Raw genomic sequence first — 15,903 nt, forward strand, 5'->3', positions numbered from 1 at the left:
CTTGGGTTCAAGCGATTCTCCTGCCTCAGCCTCCTGAATAGCTAGAATTACAGGAGCACGCCACCACAACCAGCTAATTTTTGTGTTTTTAATAGAGATGGGGTTTCACCATGTTAGCCAGAGTGGTCTCAAACTCCTGACCTCAAGTGATCCACCCACCTTGGTCTCCCAAAATGTTGGGATTACAGGCGTGAGCCACCGCACCAGGCCCCCCCCCACTTTTTTTTCCTTCCTTCCTTCCTTTTTCCTTCCTTCCTGCATTTCTTTCTTTCTCTCTCTCACTCTCTCCCTCTTTATTTCTTTCTTTCTTTTCTTCTTCTTCTTTTTTTTTTTTTTTTTTTGAGACGGAGTTTCGCTCTTGTTGCCCAGGCTGGAGTGCAATGGCGCAATCTTGGCTCACTGCAACCTCCACCTCCAGGGTTCAAGCAATTCTCCTGCCTCTGCCTCCTGAGTAGCTGGGATTATAGGCATGCGCCACCATGCCTGGCTAATTTTGTATTTTTGGTAGAGACGGGGTTTCTCCATGTTGGTCAGGCTGGTCTTGAACTCCTGACCTCAGGTGATCCGCCTGCCTCAGCCACCCAAAGTGCTAGGATTATAGGCGTCAGCCACCATGCCTGGCCTTCTCTCTTTCTTTCTTTTCTTTCTTTTTTTTTTTTTTTGAGACGGAGTCTCGCTCTGTCGCCCAGGCTGGAGTGCAATGGCTCACTGCAAGCTCTGCCTCCCGGGTTCATGCCATTCTCCTGCCTCAGCCTCCTGAGCAGCTGGGACTACAGGCACCCGCCACCACGCCCGGCTAATTTTTTCTATTTTTAGTAGAGACGGGGTTTCACCGTGTTAGCCAGGATGTTCTCTATCTCCTGATCTCGTGATCCGCCCGCCTCGACCTCCCAAAGTGCTGGGATTACAGGCGTGAGCCACCGCGCCCGGCCCTCTTTCTTTATTTTCTTTCTTGAGAAGGTTTCACTCTGTCACCCAGGCTGGAGTGCAGTGGGACAATCATAGCTCACTGCAGCATCGAATGCCAGGGCTCAAGCAATGCTGTCACCTCAGCCACCCAAGTAGCTGGGACCACAGATGCTTGCCACCATCCCTAGCTAATATTTAAATTTGTTTGTAGAGACTGGGTCTCCCAAGCTGGTCTCAAATCCCTGGCTCAAGCCATCCTCCCCCTTCAGCTTCCCAAAGTGCTGGGATTACAGGTGTGAGCTACTGTCCCTGACCAAACTCAGTTTCTACCAGAGGCTGATAGAAAGCTTCTACCTCCCCCGCTTTCTCCCTGGCTCAGGCTATCTGGAGGGGAGGAATGTAGTCCCACTCTACAGTCAACACGGAGTGAGCCGCCATGCAGTGAAGAACACATGTCATCTCATCTCCAGGCCCAAGCTTCTTATTCACAACCTCTTTTTTTTTTTTTTTTTTTTTGGAGATAGAGTTTCACTCTTGTTGCCCAAGCTAGAGTGCAAAGGCATGATATTGGCTCACTGCAACCTCTGCCTCCTGGGTTCAAGCAATTCTCCTGCCTCAGCCTCCCAAGTAGCTAGGATTACAGGTGCGCACCACCATGCCCAGCTAATTTTTTGTATTTTTAGTAGAAACAGGGTTTCACCATGTTGGCCAGGCTGGTCTTGAACTCCTAACCTCAGGTGATCTGACTGCCTCAGCCTCCCAAAGTGCTGGGATTACAGGCATGAGCCACAGCACCTGGCCTACAACCTCTTTATTGAATTCCTGCTGTGTGCCACACCAGGCACTGGGCATGGGGGCAATTGTGCACAGGATCTAGCCCAGTTTCCAAGGAGCTCATCATTCCAGGTGGGAGGCAGTTCAGGCATAATGACAGTTCAGTGAAGGAGAGGACTACTGCCCACGTGAGCAAAGCTGAGCCAGTCACTCTGCCTGGGGTGGGCCTGGTAGGGGGTCCTCAAAGGCCTTGCATGAAAGCTAGTTTACATCAGGGGCAGCGGGATGGAGGGCATTACATAGAAGGGACAACTTGAGCAAACTCCTGGAGTTGACAGTGCTTAACAACCCTTAGATGGGAGGTGAGGCGTGGTCCGTAGTCCAGGCCTTCTTTCAAGCCAGGGAGAGAGGTAGCTGGACACACAGGTGAGGGCCAAGGTCAAAGGGTCTAATAGGCCAAGCTGATTGGTCTTAATCCTGTGGGCAATGGGGGCCACCATGGGAGGGTTTTTTTTTTTTTTTTTTTTTTTCCGAGGTGGTCTCGCTGTGTTGCCCAGGCTGGTCTTGAACTCCTGGGCATGAGCCATCCTTCCACCTCAGCCTCTTGAGAAGCTGGGACTACAGGCTCATGCCACTGTGCCCAGCTTCACAGGAAGATTTTAACAGGATGGAGTGACAGGCGGAGGCGGGGGCTGGGTGGGTATGCAGCCAGGGCCTGAATGTGGGACATGGAATGGAGAAGCTATTCAGAGGCATCTGGAACCAGTGCTGCCTCTACTGAGGAGGAGCTGCAGGGTCTTGGTCTGCTCCTCCCATCAGCCTCCAAGATGGAAAACCTTAAAACCCCAGCCCAGGCAGTGGGAGGGAAGGAAGCCAAAATCTAGCCCAGTTTCTTTCTTTCTTTTATTTTAGCCTCTACAACCTTGTGGAGGCTGCGTTTCCTCATTAGTATGGAACAGTGAACCCAGATGGTCTCCAGAGTTGCTTCCTACGGCGATGCCTTATGATGTGAAGTAATAGCTCTCCCTTCCCCACCGCAGAAGTGGTTTGTGGGTGCTGGCCTAGGATGTGCCACGAGTCCTCCAAGACTCCTGTGTGCACATGCAGCCTTGCCAGGCCCAGACCAGAATATTGGGGGAAAGTCCTGGAGCTCAGTGGGGGAATGGCTGGGCTGGGGTCCACTCCCGTTTCCCCAAAGCAGACCCTGAGGCAAGAATCTGGGTGCAAGAGGTTTATTTGGGAGCCATCCCAGGAAGCCCAAGGCGGGGGAGTAGGGAAGAGAGGGAAGGGGGAGCCCCCGCAGGAAGTACATGAATGAATGGGTTACTGCTTCGGGCAACTGGGACTCCATCCTGCTGGGCATCCTCTGAGAGTTTATGTAGAATACACTTCAGAATTGTCCTGCTCAAGGACAATGAAGCTGAGGTCCTGCTCCTTATTGACTCAGGGTTGCTCCTGGGGACATTAACCCCCCAACACTACCAGCTTGCCCAGTGCACTGACTGAGCACACAGCTGTGGCCACCAGAGAACCTCCTTGGGCTGTGATACAGGAAACCATCAGTGTGCATGGTAACTCTCTAGCAGTGTCCTTCATGACCGGACACGGAGACACGGGCAGGCACTGCTGGCGTCTGCTAACCCCAGAGGCCCATACTTCAGAACTGGTCAGCTGGGCCAAGGCCTCTCTAAGGCCCAGTGGCTCTCATGGGCAAATGTCAGGTGACACAGAGTCAGAGACCCTGGCCAAGGACTCCCCAACCGGAGGGGTCCCAGAGGGAGGAGCGAGGTGGCCTCTGGGGGGAGATGGGCGGTGGGGCAGGCCTTGACTCAGGACACCACCCTCTCCTGCAGGCACTGGGCAAGGTGCCTGTGCCGAAGGACCCGGGGCATCGCAGGGGGGAAGGGGGAGGGGCAGGCAGCGAGTGCTGCCCGGAGTGCTCGGAAGGCTCCCTGCCCCACCAGGTGGACTCTGGCAGGGCCCACGCTGCCCCAGAACCGCAGGGACTTGTAGCGGGGAGAGGCTTCCTGAAGGCAGTGGTCCAGCTGGGAACAGAACGGCCTGAGTGAGCTGGTGTGTGACCGTGAGTGTGCACACGAGGCATGCATGGCTGTGCCCAGGCTACATGTGTTTAGAAGTTTTGTGTGGACAGGTGTGTGTCTGTGGGACTCAGCCCTCCCCTCCCAGAGCCCCAGGGAGCTTCTTCTCCGCCACCCCTCTCCTTCCCATCAGCCCTGATCTCCATGGCACCCTGGGAGTGTGCAGAGTGAAGGGGTCTACAGTCAGACCCTGTCCTCGTCTCCTTTACCTTGTCTCGATTTTCCTCCGACAGATTCCTCAGCCCCCTCAGCGCCACAAACACCTCATAGTGGGGAGCAGAACCCGCAGAGGAATCTGTAAATAGACCCCATGTGCACACATACTTCCGGTGAATGGGCAGCTGCCAAGTCTAGTGTCCTCTGCCCTATCTGTTCTTCCCCACTCTGAGGTTCATAGGGAAAAAAGAGTTTCTTGGTGGGGAGTGGGGTAAATGGAGAGGAACCTAGAGCTTGATCCTAAATAGGAGACAGATCAGGAAAGAAAATGGGTAGAGACTGCAGCAGGATGGATGAGAGTTAGATGCAGAGAAGGACTTTTGTAGGAGTGGTAAAGGAGGCTGAGTCTTATCTCTTTCCTAGCAGTCCCCTGGCAGGGGAGGTAGGGGTTGAAGGGTAGCTCAAGGATGGTAGGCAGGAGCCGGTGGGGAAGCTCACCCAGAATGCTGCTCTCCACACAGCCATGGTCCAGCAGCTTGGCGCCCGCCCACTGACCCACTGCCTGGCCCAGGGCCTCAGAGAAGAGGTCCTCACCAATATCTTCCCCTCGCACACTCAGGGTCTGGTCCAGCCTGAAGAGGAGGAAGGGAGAGGCAGTGGAGCCCAGGACACAAGGATGGCCCTTCAGCTCCCCGGGGTCACCTACCTGCAGATGAACCTGACAACTGGACACTGATTGTAGGCACCAACCACTCGCACCACATCACCCAGGCGGCACCTGATGGGGTGCAAGTGGGAGTGAGGTCAGGCCCAAGGGCTTCTGAGCTCGTGCCCCAGGCCCCCAGCATGGTCCCATAGGGCCCCAGGTAGCAGGGGCTATGCAGCTGATCACCTGGTGAGACTGGCGCGGTCCGTCAGCACCAGCTCATACTCCTTGCCCTGCTGGGCCTCGGCCAAAAGGAGGGTGGAGGCAGCTTCCTCCTGGGTGCCTTCCTTGACTGGGAGCAGCTCGATAAAGGGGGCCCCAGGGGGCAGAAGGTAGAGCCCATGGGGCTGCTCTGGCTGTAGGTTTAGGCCCAGCACCCCTGTGGAAGCAAAGCAGCCTCCTCAGCGTCTGCTGGTGCCATTGCTTTCTGCCAGGCAATAGCCCCTCCTGGACCCTAGGCCTGATCCTCTGAGCACCTGATCCTCCTGCTGCCCTTCCACCCCATCCTTCCTGGCTCCCCCAGGCTCAGCAGGCTGCCTCTTAGGCCCTCACTGGAAAGAGGCAGAGTGCTGTGGTGCTGGAGGGGGCAGACCTGGGAGTGAATCCTGGTGCCTCATGAATGTGTGCAAGACTTTTTTTTTTTTTTGAGATGGAGTCTTGCTCTGTCACCCAGGCTGGAGTGCAGTGGTGCGATCTCGGCTCAGTGATTCAGTGATTCCTGGGTTCAAGTGAATCTCCTGCCTGAGCTTCCTGAGTAGCTGAGATTACAGGCGCCTGCCACCACACCTGGCTAATTTTTGTATTTTTAGTAGAGACAGAGTTTCACCACATTGGCCAGGCTGGTCTTGAACTCCTAACTTCAGGTGATCTACCCGCCTTGGCCTCCCCCAAAGTGCTGGGATTACACGTGTGAGCCACTGCCCCGGCCTTTTTTTTTTTTTTTTTTTTGTGAGACAGGGTCTTGCTCTGTCACCCAGGCTGGAATACAATGGCATGATCTCAGCTCACTACAACTTCTGTCTCCCAGGTTCAAGCAATCCTCCCGCCTCAGCTTCCCAGGTAGCTGAGATTACAGGCATGCACCACCACACCCCCCTAATTTTTGTATTTTTAGTAGAGATGGGGTTTCACCATGTTGGCCACGAACTCCTGACCTCAGCGATCCATCCGCCTTGGCCTCTCAAAGTGCTGGGATTACAGGCGTGAGCCACTGCACCCAGCTACAAGACTCTTAACCTAGAGAGCCTGAATTTCTTCGCTTGTAAAAGGAGGCTGCTGTCCCTAGCATGCAGCTTGTTGGGGAGGATTAAATGAGATGATTATGTAGGGCCCAATGCATGGCTGCTTGCCATGTGACCTCTGACCGTTGCCCCCACCTCACTGCCCTTGAGTCCCACTGACCTCCCGAGGCAGCATAAGCAGGAGAGAAGAAGGCTAGTCCTTGGCACCACAAGGCCCCGAGGGCAGCCACAGCCTCGGCCTGGCCTCCTGCATCCAGAGTCACCACCACCTGCAGCTTTGGCCAGAGCCGAAGGGCCAGTCCCCGTGGCCCCTGCTCTAGGGCCTCCCGCAGCTCAGCTGCCCGTTCACGGAGAGGCGCTCCAGGGTTCCCGGCAGCTATCGCCTCAGCTAGCTCTTCACCATCAGTCTCCAGGCCCAAGAAAACATCCAGGAGTTCGACCGCCGTCCCAGCCTCCAGGGCCCTCAGCCCTGGGGACCTCAGTGCGTCCAGCAGCAGGGCCCTAGGGTCCTTGGTTCCAGGGGTGCCCACCTGGCCCAGGGTATTCCCAGGCCAAGGCAGCGGGTGGGGCCAAGGGGACGTAAGGGTCACACAGGCAGTGCGTCCCTGAGCCAGCACTTCTGGGTAGGCCTTGTTTAGGGCTACCAGACCCAGCAAGGTGGCCTGGAGGAGGAAAGAGAAAGTGTTGGTCTGGTGTCAGAGCCAGACCCAGAGCCCCCATTTGAGGGTTCTTTGCCCACCATGATGGGAGGGTTTGGCTGCAAGTCAGAGGTCTCTGGTGGGACTGGGCTCTGGCCATCCTAGATTACCTGCAGAGAGGCCTCCCCAAGGTCCTGGTTTGAGGTCGGGGGCAGTGGCTGCTCTCCACCCTCTTCCTCCTGGGTCTGGCTGGCCTTGGTCAGAGGGAGATGATTCCGGAAGGTGCTTATGTCTATAGCCCCAATGACAACAGAAACACCTCAGGAAGCCAGTTTCCCAAGAGTTTCAGGCAAGACTGGTGAGACCCTTGAGGGAGGAACCGAGAATAGGCCTGGAGTAGAGGGGATGTAAGGACCCAGCATGGGAAATTCATCTCGGACAAGAGAGCCAGTCCTGGGTCTCTGGGTCAGGCCACTCCGTTGGCAGTGGAGGAGGTAAGGGGGCCACAGGCTCTGGAATCTGACAGTCCTGTGGGGTTTCTTTCTCTTTTGGTCACCTTCCCAGACCCTGGGAAACACACCTGTGCTCCTTCTGAGGGAACAGTGGGGGCGCTGGGCTCCCTGTAGACACCACGTCAGGGCCTGCTGCTGGCTCTGGTGCACGTGGAGCGTGCTCTGCTCCAGCCTCCACCGCTGCCAGGTGGCTGCCCAGACCAGGGCCCCCCATGCCACTCGGTGCTGGAGGCCAGCAAGCCAGGACAGCCTGGCATCTTGGGACCGCTGCTGCCTGAGCAGGGCCAATGTTGGCAGCAGCAGCAGCAGCAGCAGCAGGAGTGGCCACAGCAGCATCTCCAAGCAGCACCTGGGAGAAGGAAGGAACCCAGATATGGGGGCATGCAGCAATTATCCATTTCTCCTCCCACGCTCTACTGCATACAGGAAAACCAAGGAAAAATGAAGTTGGGAAGAAGGCAGGACTCTGTGGGGCAGGTGATGCAAAGGAGAGACTATCAAAGCTTTGGAGTCCCACTGACCTGAGTGCAGATCCTGCCTCTGCCGCTTGTTAGCTGTAGGGCCCTGAGCAATTTAGCGGGCTGCACTGAGCTCTGTTTCCTGATCTGCAAAATGGGAATAAGAATAAGAATACCTCTTTCAGAAGGTAGGGGTGGGCCGGGCGAGGTGGCTAACACCTGTAATCCCAGCACTTTGGGAGGCTGAAGCAGGAGAATCACTTGAGCCCAGGAGTTCGCAACCAGCCTGAGCAACATAGGGAGACTCCATCTCTACAAAAAATTGAAAAACTAGCCCAGCGTGGTGTCACACCCATAGTCGCAGCTACTTGGGAGGCTGAGATGGGAGGATCGCTTGAGCCCAGGAGGTCAAGGCTACAGTGAGCCAAGATGCCCTCCAGCTTGGGCAACAGAATAAGACCCTGTCAAAAAAAAAAAAAAAAAAAAAAAAAAAAAAAGAAAGAAAAAAAAGAAAAAGAAAAAGAAAAAAAGGAAAAAAAGAAGGCAGAGGAAGGGAAGGTACAGGAAGGGTTTGGGACAGGGTCGGTCAGGCACACAGCAGCTGCGTAAACGATAGCTCTTGCCCACTCCCAAGTGGCTTTGCTTTCTCTCGGGATCCACCCTGTCCCAGCTCCTTGTCCCTCCTGAGCCCCAGGCTGTGGGGTCCATGCCCACATGCACCTGTCACAGCCCACTTCTGCCTACTCCCGGCACGTGACGGAGACCCCTGGGTGACTCTGGGTCTCAGCACACATCCGGCCCGAAAGAAGGAGCGATGGCTTTAAAGGGCTGGGCCCCAACTGGGAAATCCGGCCACCAGGCCTGAGGGAGGAGCTGAAGGAGGGGGGTGCTCTTAAAGGGGCAGATCGCCTACAGGACTTCATGTTGGGTGCTAGCTCAGGCTGGCAGTTGGGGGAGTTAGGACCAGACTAGCATGGTCCTCAAACTTGCGCAGGTGAAGGAACAGAAAGGTGTGTGTGGGAAAGAGCGCCATTAAGCCACTTGAGCTGGGAGAGGGGCAAGCTTAAGAACTCTTAAAACCCCAACTCAGCTGGCCATGGTGGCTCACGCCTGTAATCTCAGCACTTTAGGAGGCCGATGCGGGTGGATCATCTGAGGTCAAGAGTTTGACACCAGCCTGACCAATATGGTGAAACCCCATCTCTACTAAAAATACAAAATTAGCCAGATGTGGTGGCACGTGCCTGTAATCCCAGCTACTTGGGAGGCTGAGGCAGAAGAATCACTTGAACTTGGGAGGCAGAGGTTGCAGTGAGCTGAGATTGCACCATTGTACTCCAGCCTGGGCAACGAGCGAAACTCCGTCTCAAAAACAAACAAAACAACAACAACAACAAAAAAAAACCCATCCTCTCCCTCAAGATAGTTGAGAAAGAAGACAATTTTATTATTGAATAAGCATTCAACCAGAATGTGATGTACGTGACAGGTGATCTGCTAAGAGCTTGCAAAGAAGGGAGGAAATCTTACTTTTTTGTATAGCCAAGCGCATACAACCCATTACATACACGTTTTCAAGATAAACAATAACCAGTCCTCAAGTAAGAGGACTTGTCACATATAGTTTATCTTTTTTTTTTTGAGACAGAGTCTTGCTCTGTCGCCCAGGTTGGAGTGCAGTGGCACAATCTCAGCTCACTGCAACCTCCACTTCCCAGGTTCAAGCAATTCTCCTGCCCCAGCCTCCCAAGCAGCTGGGATTACAGGTGTGTGCCACCACGCCCGGCTAATTTTTGTATTTTTAGTAGAGACAGGGTTTCACCATGTTGGCCAGGCTAGTCTCAAACTCTTGACCTCAAGTGATCTACCCTCCTTGGCCTCCCAAAGTGCTGGGATTACAGGTGTGAGCCACCACACCCAGCCAGTCACATAGTTTATCTTAACTTTACGTGGTTATTGGGTGAACATCTGTGTTAGCTTGCTGGCTTTATCCCAAGGAAAATTACAAACTTCTTTTTTTTGGTTTTTTTTTTTTTGGGGGCAGAGTTCTACTCTTGTTGCCCAGGCTGGAGTGCAATGGCATGATCTTAGCTCACTGCAACCTCCGCCTCCCAGATTCAAGCAATTCTCCTGCCTCAGCCTCCCAAGTAGCTGGGATTACAGGTGCACATCACCACACCCAGCTAATTTTTTGTATTTTTAGTAGAGACGGGGTTTCACCATGTTACCATGTTGGCCAGGCTGGTCTCAAACTCCTGACCTCAAGTGATCCACCTGCCTTGGCCTCCCAAAGTGCTGGGATTACAGGCCTGAGCCACTGCACCCAGCCAGTCACATATAGTTTATCTTAACTTTACCTGGTTACTGAGTGACCATCTGTGTTAGCCTATTGCCTTTATCCCAAGGAAAATTACAAACTTCTCTTTTTTTGTTGTTTTTTGTTTTTGAGACAGGGTCTTGCTCTATTGCCCAGGCTGGAGTGCAGTGGTGCGATCATAGCTCACTGCAACCTCAACCTCCTGGGCTCAAGAGATCCTCCTGTCTCAGCCTTCCAAGGGGCTGGAACTACAGGTACGCACCACTACACTCAACTAATATTATTTTTTGTAGAGACGAGAGCTCCCTATGTTGCCCAGGCTGGTGTGTTCTTGACCTAGGCTCTCAAAACACTAAAACCACTCCCTTTCTCCCCTCACTTGCTTCTGGATACCTTTGAGAAGAGAGCTACTACTCACTGAGTACCTCTCTTCCCTTCTCAGCTGAGCTTCTTTCAACAGGTCTATTCTCACTCTGGCTAACTCACCTCACTTTCACGTTTTTTCTTGCTGAGATCTTGTATTTGCTTTTATTATTTATTTAGAGATGGGGTCTCGCTCTGTTGTCCAGGCTGGAGTTCAGTGGCCTGGTCACACACAGCTCATTGCAACCTTGAACTCCGGGGATCAAGCAATCCTCCTACCCTAGCCTCTGAGTGGCTAGGACTACAGGCATGTGCCACCACACCCAGCTAATTAAAAACATTTTTTTTTTGTAGAGACAGGGGGTCTCACTATGTTGCCCAGACTGGTCTGGAACTCCCGGTCTCAGTGATCCTCCTACCTTGGCCTTCCAAAGTGCTGGAATTACAGGTGTGAGCCGCTAGGCCTGGCCCAATAACAGCTTTATTAGATATAATTCACACACCATACAAATCACCCATTTAGTGTACAATTCAAGATCTAGTATATCCAGAGATACGTGCAACCAACACCACAGACAATTTTATAACATTTTCATTACCTCAAAAACAAACCCTGCAGAGTCTCTCTGAGCCTACTATGCCTCAGGAGACTGCCCAATTCATTAAATAAGATAAAATAAAATAAAATAAAATAAAATAAAATAAAATAAAATAAAATTAAAAACCCCAAACTCAGGCTGGGCGTGGTGGCTCACACCTATAATCCCAGCACTTTGGGAGGCCAAGGCAGGCCGATCACCTGAAGTCAGGAGTTCAAGACCAGCCTGGCCAACATGGCAAAACTCTGTCTGTACTAAAAATACAAAAATTAGCAGGGTGTGGTGGCCAGCGCCTATAATCCCAGCTACTTGGGAGGCTGAGGCAGAAGAATTGCTTGAAACTGGGAGGCAGTGGTTGTAGTGAGCCAAGATGGCGCCACTGCATTCCAGCCTGGGTGACAGAGCGAGACTCTGTCTCAAGAAAAACAAACAAAAAAACAAAACAAAAAAACCCCCAAACCCTGTATCCTTTCACTATTACCTCCAAACTCCTTCCCAGCCTCTAGGCAACCTCAAATTTACTTTGTCTCCATAGATTTGCCTATCCCAGACATTTCCTATAAATGGCATCATATAATATGTGGTCTTTTGTACTTGGCTTCTTTTCTTTTTCCTCGCTCTGTCACCCAGGCTGGAGTGCAGTAGCATGATCACAGCTCAAGTGATCCTCCCACCTCAGCCTCCTGAGTAGGTGGGACTACAGGGGTGCACCACCACGTCCAGCTAATTTTTGTATTTTTTTGTAGAGATGGGGTTTCACCGTGTTGTCCAAGCTGGTCTTGAACTGCTGCACTCAAGTAATCCCTCGCCTCAGCCTCCCAAAGTGCTGGAGTCCCAGGCGTGAGCCACTGTGCCCGGCCTGGCTTCTTTCATCTAGCATGATATTGTCAAGCTTCATCCGTGAGAACATCATGTCCTGTGTGTCAGCACTTCATTCCTTTTTATTGCTGTATATTCCATTGTACAGATATACCATAATACATTTTGTTTATTCATCAGTTGATGGACATTTGGGTTGTTTCTGCCCTTTGGCTATTATGCATAATGCTGTTATGAACATTTGTCACAAGTGTTTCTGTACATATATGTTCTCATTGTTCTTATGTAGATACCTACAAGTGGAGTGGCTGGGTTTTTTGTTTTTTGTTTTTTTTGAGACAGAGTCTTGCTCTGTTGCCCAGGCTGGAATGCAGTGGCATGATCTCGGCTCACTGCAATCTCTGCCTCCCGGGTTCAAGCGATTCTCCTGCCTCAGCCTCCCAAGTAGCTGGGATTACAGGCGCGTGCCACCACGCCCAGCTAATTTTTGTGTATTTTTAGTAGAGACGGGGTTTCACCATGTTGGCCAGACTGGTCTGGAACTCCCGACCTCAGGTGATCCACCTGCCTTGGCCTCCCAAAATGCTGGGATTACAGGCGTGAGCCACCGTGCCCAGCCTTATTTGTTCCTTAAGAGTCAGCTCCAGGCTGGGCATGGTGGCTCACACCTGTAATCCCAGCATTTTGGGAGGCCAAGGCAGGTGGATCACCTGAGGTCGGGAGTTCCAGACCAGCCTGGCCAACATGGTGAAACCCCGTCTCTACTAAAAATACAAAAATTAGCCAGGAGTGGTGGCGCCTGTAATCCCAGCTACTCAATTAAAAAACAAGACAAACAAAAAAAAAACTTGAGTTGCTCAGTGGCCTTCCTGCATGTTCTTTTGCGTAATGACTTTGGGATGCCTTAATTGCAGCAGGAAGTGATATCCTAGCATCATCAGTTGTGGTAGCTGCCTTTCTCCAACTGTGAGCCTCTGCGGGGAAGGCACCATTTCTCATCCCACACACAATGCTGAACTCAGGGTCAGGTACTCTAAATGTGCTGAATCTTAAGGACAAGCTTTCGGCCGGGTGTGGTGGCTCACGCCTGTAATCCCAGCACTTTGGGAGGCTGAGGTGGGCAGATCATGAGGTCGGGAGATCGAGACCATCCTGGCTAACATGGTGAAACCCCGTCTCTACTAAAAAATACAAAAATATTAGCCGGGTGTGGTGGCGGGCACCTGTATTCCTAGCTACTCGAGAGGCTGAGGCAGGAGAATGGCGTGAACCCAGGAGGCGGAGCTTGCAGTGAGCCAAGATTGTGCCACTGCACTCCAGCCTGGGGGACACAGCCAGGCTCCGTCTCAAAAAAAAAAAGAAAAGAAAAAAGGACAAGCTTTCTGGAGTCAGGAGGCTAGGAGACCATCATTCTTATTTTCAAAACATCACATGAGCAGGAAGGTATGAAAGGCCCCATCTGCCATCAGAGCTAATGACGTGCCCTCTGAGGCAGCCAACTCCTAACCATCCGACCAGTTCCCTTTTTCAGGGTCACGCTGATGACTTGAAACTTTTCCCTGTGTTCAAGCTGCCCTCCCTTGGCATGTGACAGAAAAAAGTAAAAACAGGACTCAATACCATCCCTTCAGAGGAAGCCTTTATTGTAACATAAAATACACAACTTTGTGACTGCCCCAAATTGTACACAATACTTTTTTTTGGTGGCTAAATAACTAATCTGCCTTGACACTAAAATATGTATCTGAAATAATTTCACCAAGTTTTAAAAAGAAAAATTATAAAAAGTATACTTTCATTTTAAGTTATATTCGATTTTAGTCTCCCCCTACCCCCTAGAAAAAACCTGCACATCTCACACACGGAGCTGAAACTTTTGAGGACTTGTGTGTGTCTGGGAGTGGGTGAGAGGCTGATGGGGTCGAGACACACCACTACCTTTTCTTGTGGTTTGCAGGAACAGGGAGGAGAGAGAAGATAGAACGCAGAGAGCAAGCACACCTTTCATCAAAAATCTCCACTCTCTAGGCACAGCCTCAGTAACACCAAGGACAGCTCACAACTGGACAAGCAGGGGAACCCCAGCTCAGGGAAGCCACACTCATCAGCTCTCTTCCTCCCCAACCCAGTGCCAGTTGCAAAGTGAGCCAGGACAGCCTGGCTGCTCTGTTCTCAGCAGGCCCTGGGGTGGGTCCACTCCCAACCTGAAAGTGTATCAAGTCTGACCCCCCAACCAGGGTTGCTGTAACAGAGAGCGAGGTCTCAGAGGCAGGTGCCAGTGAAGCATCTCTGGGTGACGGGCAGGGAGCGACTCTATGAGCCTGGATCCCTGAGCAGGCAGGCTCTCCTTCTCACCCTTCCCCGATGCACCCATCCTCATGGTTGGAATTTTCATCAAATCTTGAGGGGTAGGGAGGGGCTGAGTGGGATGCGGGTAGCCTGCTCCTCAGAGGCAGAGAGACTCTACTGCCTGGCATAGAAAAATAAATCAGTGTATGAAACCAAGCCAAGGCAAACGGCAGCTTTAAAAAAGTCATCTTCCAATAAATAATTTACTATAGAGGAATATTTTTAACAGCAAAACACTGATAAATTCAGAAGTTATTTTTGTAAAAAAAATATCTGTTTATTTACTCTCATGTATAAAAATAAGGTTTTTGGGGCCATCCTCTCCTGGGGGTGCTCATGCCCTTCTTTTGGAGAGGTGGCCGAGGGGTGACCTTTTAGGCCTTACCCGTAAGCTATTTTAATACACCTGCTCACCCTCCTCTTCCTCCACTGCCTGCTGTAGCCCATTCCTTCCTTCTGGTGTAAAGCTACAGAAGCAGTCACGGAACAAAATTATACCGAGGCTTTTTTTGTTTTGTTTTATACTTTTATCAAACTCCCCAGCAAACTTGCTGACTGCATTTCCACACATTACCAATACCTGCCAGGACTTCACAGCAGGGTGACCCGCTGAGCAAGCTGGCCTAGGTTCAGCCCACACTGCTGCCACCTACTCTTCAAGACATTAGGTGTGAACAGAGAAGGGAAATGAGGTGACCTGGGTTTGAATGACCCAGGGCCCAATGCACAATAGAGAATTTTGATGTCAAATTAGGGTGGGAAGGAGAAAACAAAAAAGATCCAACTTAGAAACAGAACCATGATTCAACATTTGCAAAAAGCATTATCAATAAGCCTGAAGAACGCCGCGGACTGTGCATCCGCTGGCTCAGAGAAAGGCTGGGCAGCCGGAACAGTAGCTTCCTGGGTAACCAGGCAACAGTCTCAGCGCCTGGGAGTCAGGGCTGCGTGCTCCACTCTGGCCAGAACACAAACGGCATTGGCACTGTAAGCTCTCAGTTACGTGGCCCTCTTTTCTCTCCTCTATTTCTCCAAACATGTGTGCACACCCAGGGGAACTGAGTGGCAATTCCAGGAGGGGAGAGAGGACAAAGAGAGAATAAGATGAGCTAAATGTTTTGTGAAAAGCCACCGCCCATCCGAAAACCTGTGACTTCCCTTGCCCCAACAATCTTTGTAGGTTGCCCCTTTTCCCATTCCTATCCAAGAACACAGGGGTGGGGGAGAGGGAAGGCTCTCTTTGTCAAAAAGCAGTTATCTACATTTCAGAAGAAAAGCAGAGACAATCACGGTTATATATCAATTACTTGGCAGACAGAGTGACAAAGACTCACTGGAGCACATGTGCTTTCTCCTCCCTTTGTCCTTCTCTTACTCAAACAGCCACACGTCAAAGTCCAGCCACTCTTAAGACACATGGCCAACTTCCAGGCTTCACGAAACTCACTGCCTTTTTGCACTAAGTAAAAACCACCACAGCCTCTGTCTGCGGCCCCTCTGCTACAACTAAACTCTCAGACAGTGAGAGGGAGAAACACCATAACGTGCAAGCACGCACACACACACACGCACACACACAAACACATACTCGCACTCCCTTCGCTGGTGCCACCATGCACAGAAACACTAAGGTCACAACTAGTATTAATACTTCACATTATGAATATTGTTTCAAAAGAGAAGCGATTCATGGAATTAAAACATCCACAAGAGTGATTCCTCTGGTGAGGATGAAGAAGCTGAAGATGGAGAGGTCGCGGGGTCACGACTGTGCGTGCGGGATCCACTGACTGTCCATTGGCCGGCCCAGGAGCTCCTCCACACGCCGCGCTACATCCATTGTGTCCTCCAGATCGAAGTCCCCATCGGTGTCAAGGACAGAGTCAGGGCTTGGTAGGGAAAGAAGAGGGATGAAGGGGAAAGGCTGTCAGAGACCACCCCAAGCCCCACAAGCCACCAGGGG

The 15,903-nt window shown here is 51.8% G+C and overlaps 2 protein-coding genes across 8 annotated transcripts in view; both read right to left on the reverse strand.

Annotated features, from left to right (window-relative positions):
* Positions 1–2,899: 2,899 nt before the first annotated feature.
* On the reverse strand, positions 2,900–8,350 carry GHDC (GH3 domain containing). 2 transcript variants are annotated; one of them, XM_054457581.2, is made up of 10 exons: positions 8,214–8,350; positions 7,557–7,640; positions 7,104–7,384; positions 6,694–6,815; positions 6,046–6,547; positions 4,831–5,023; positions 4,645–4,716; positions 4,437–4,570; positions 3,992–4,077; positions 2,900–3,728 (listed from the first exon to the last, which is right to left on the reverse strand). In XM_054457581.2, the coding sequence occupies exons 3-10, from the start codon at positions 7,369–7,371 to the stop codon at positions 3,513–3,515; spliced, it is 1,593 nt and encodes a 530-aa protein (XP_054313556.2). In that variant the 5' UTR covers positions 7,372–7,384; positions 7,557–7,640; positions 8,214–8,350; the 3' UTR covers positions 2,900–3,512. The 2 variants fall into 2 exon arrangements, with proteins under 2 accessions (XP_054313556.2, XP_054313558.2); XM_054457583.2 differs by having other exon boundaries at positions 3,668–3,728; positions 3,992–4,166; positions 8,214–8,328.
* A 4,863-nt stretch (positions 8,351–13,213) lies between these two features.
* STAT5B (signal transducer and activator of transcription 5B) overlaps positions 13,214–15,903 on the reverse strand; it is an 81,820-nt gene continuing 79,130 nt past the window's right edge. For all 6 annotated transcript variants that reach the window (XM_054457587.2, XM_054457590.2, XM_054457588.2 and 3 more), the window contains one exon: positions 13,214–15,829. In XM_054457587.2, coding sequence (XP_054313562.1) covers positions 15,703–15,829 — 127 coding nt within the window. In that variant the 3' untranslated portion in view covers positions 13,214–15,702. The remainder of the gene's footprint in view (positions 15,830–15,903) is intronic.

Source organism: Pongo pygmaeus, chromosome 19 (assembly GCF_028885625.2).
Source record: "Pongo pygmaeus isolate AG05252 chromosome 19, NHGRI_mPonPyg2-v2.0_pri, whole genome shotgun sequence".
Taxonomy (NCBI): Eukaryota; Metazoa; Chordata; class Mammalia; order Primates; family Hominidae; genus Pongo; species Pongo pygmaeus.

Bases quoted from the DNA above. Each gene is read 5' to 3' on its own strand.
- GHDC (XM_054457581.2), bottom strand. From the start codon at position 7,371: ATGCTGCTGTGGCCACTCCTGCTGCTGCTGCTGCTGCTGCTGCCAACA. The intron at 6,816-7,103 runs GTGTGTTTCCCA...TTGGGGCTATAG, and splicing joins TTCCCTCAGAAGGAGCACAG to ACATAAGCACCTTCCGGAAT. The intron at 6,548-6,693 runs GTAATCTAGGAT...TTCCTCCTCCAG, and splicing joins TTGGGGAGGCCTCTCTGCAG to GCCACCTTGCTGGGTCTGGT.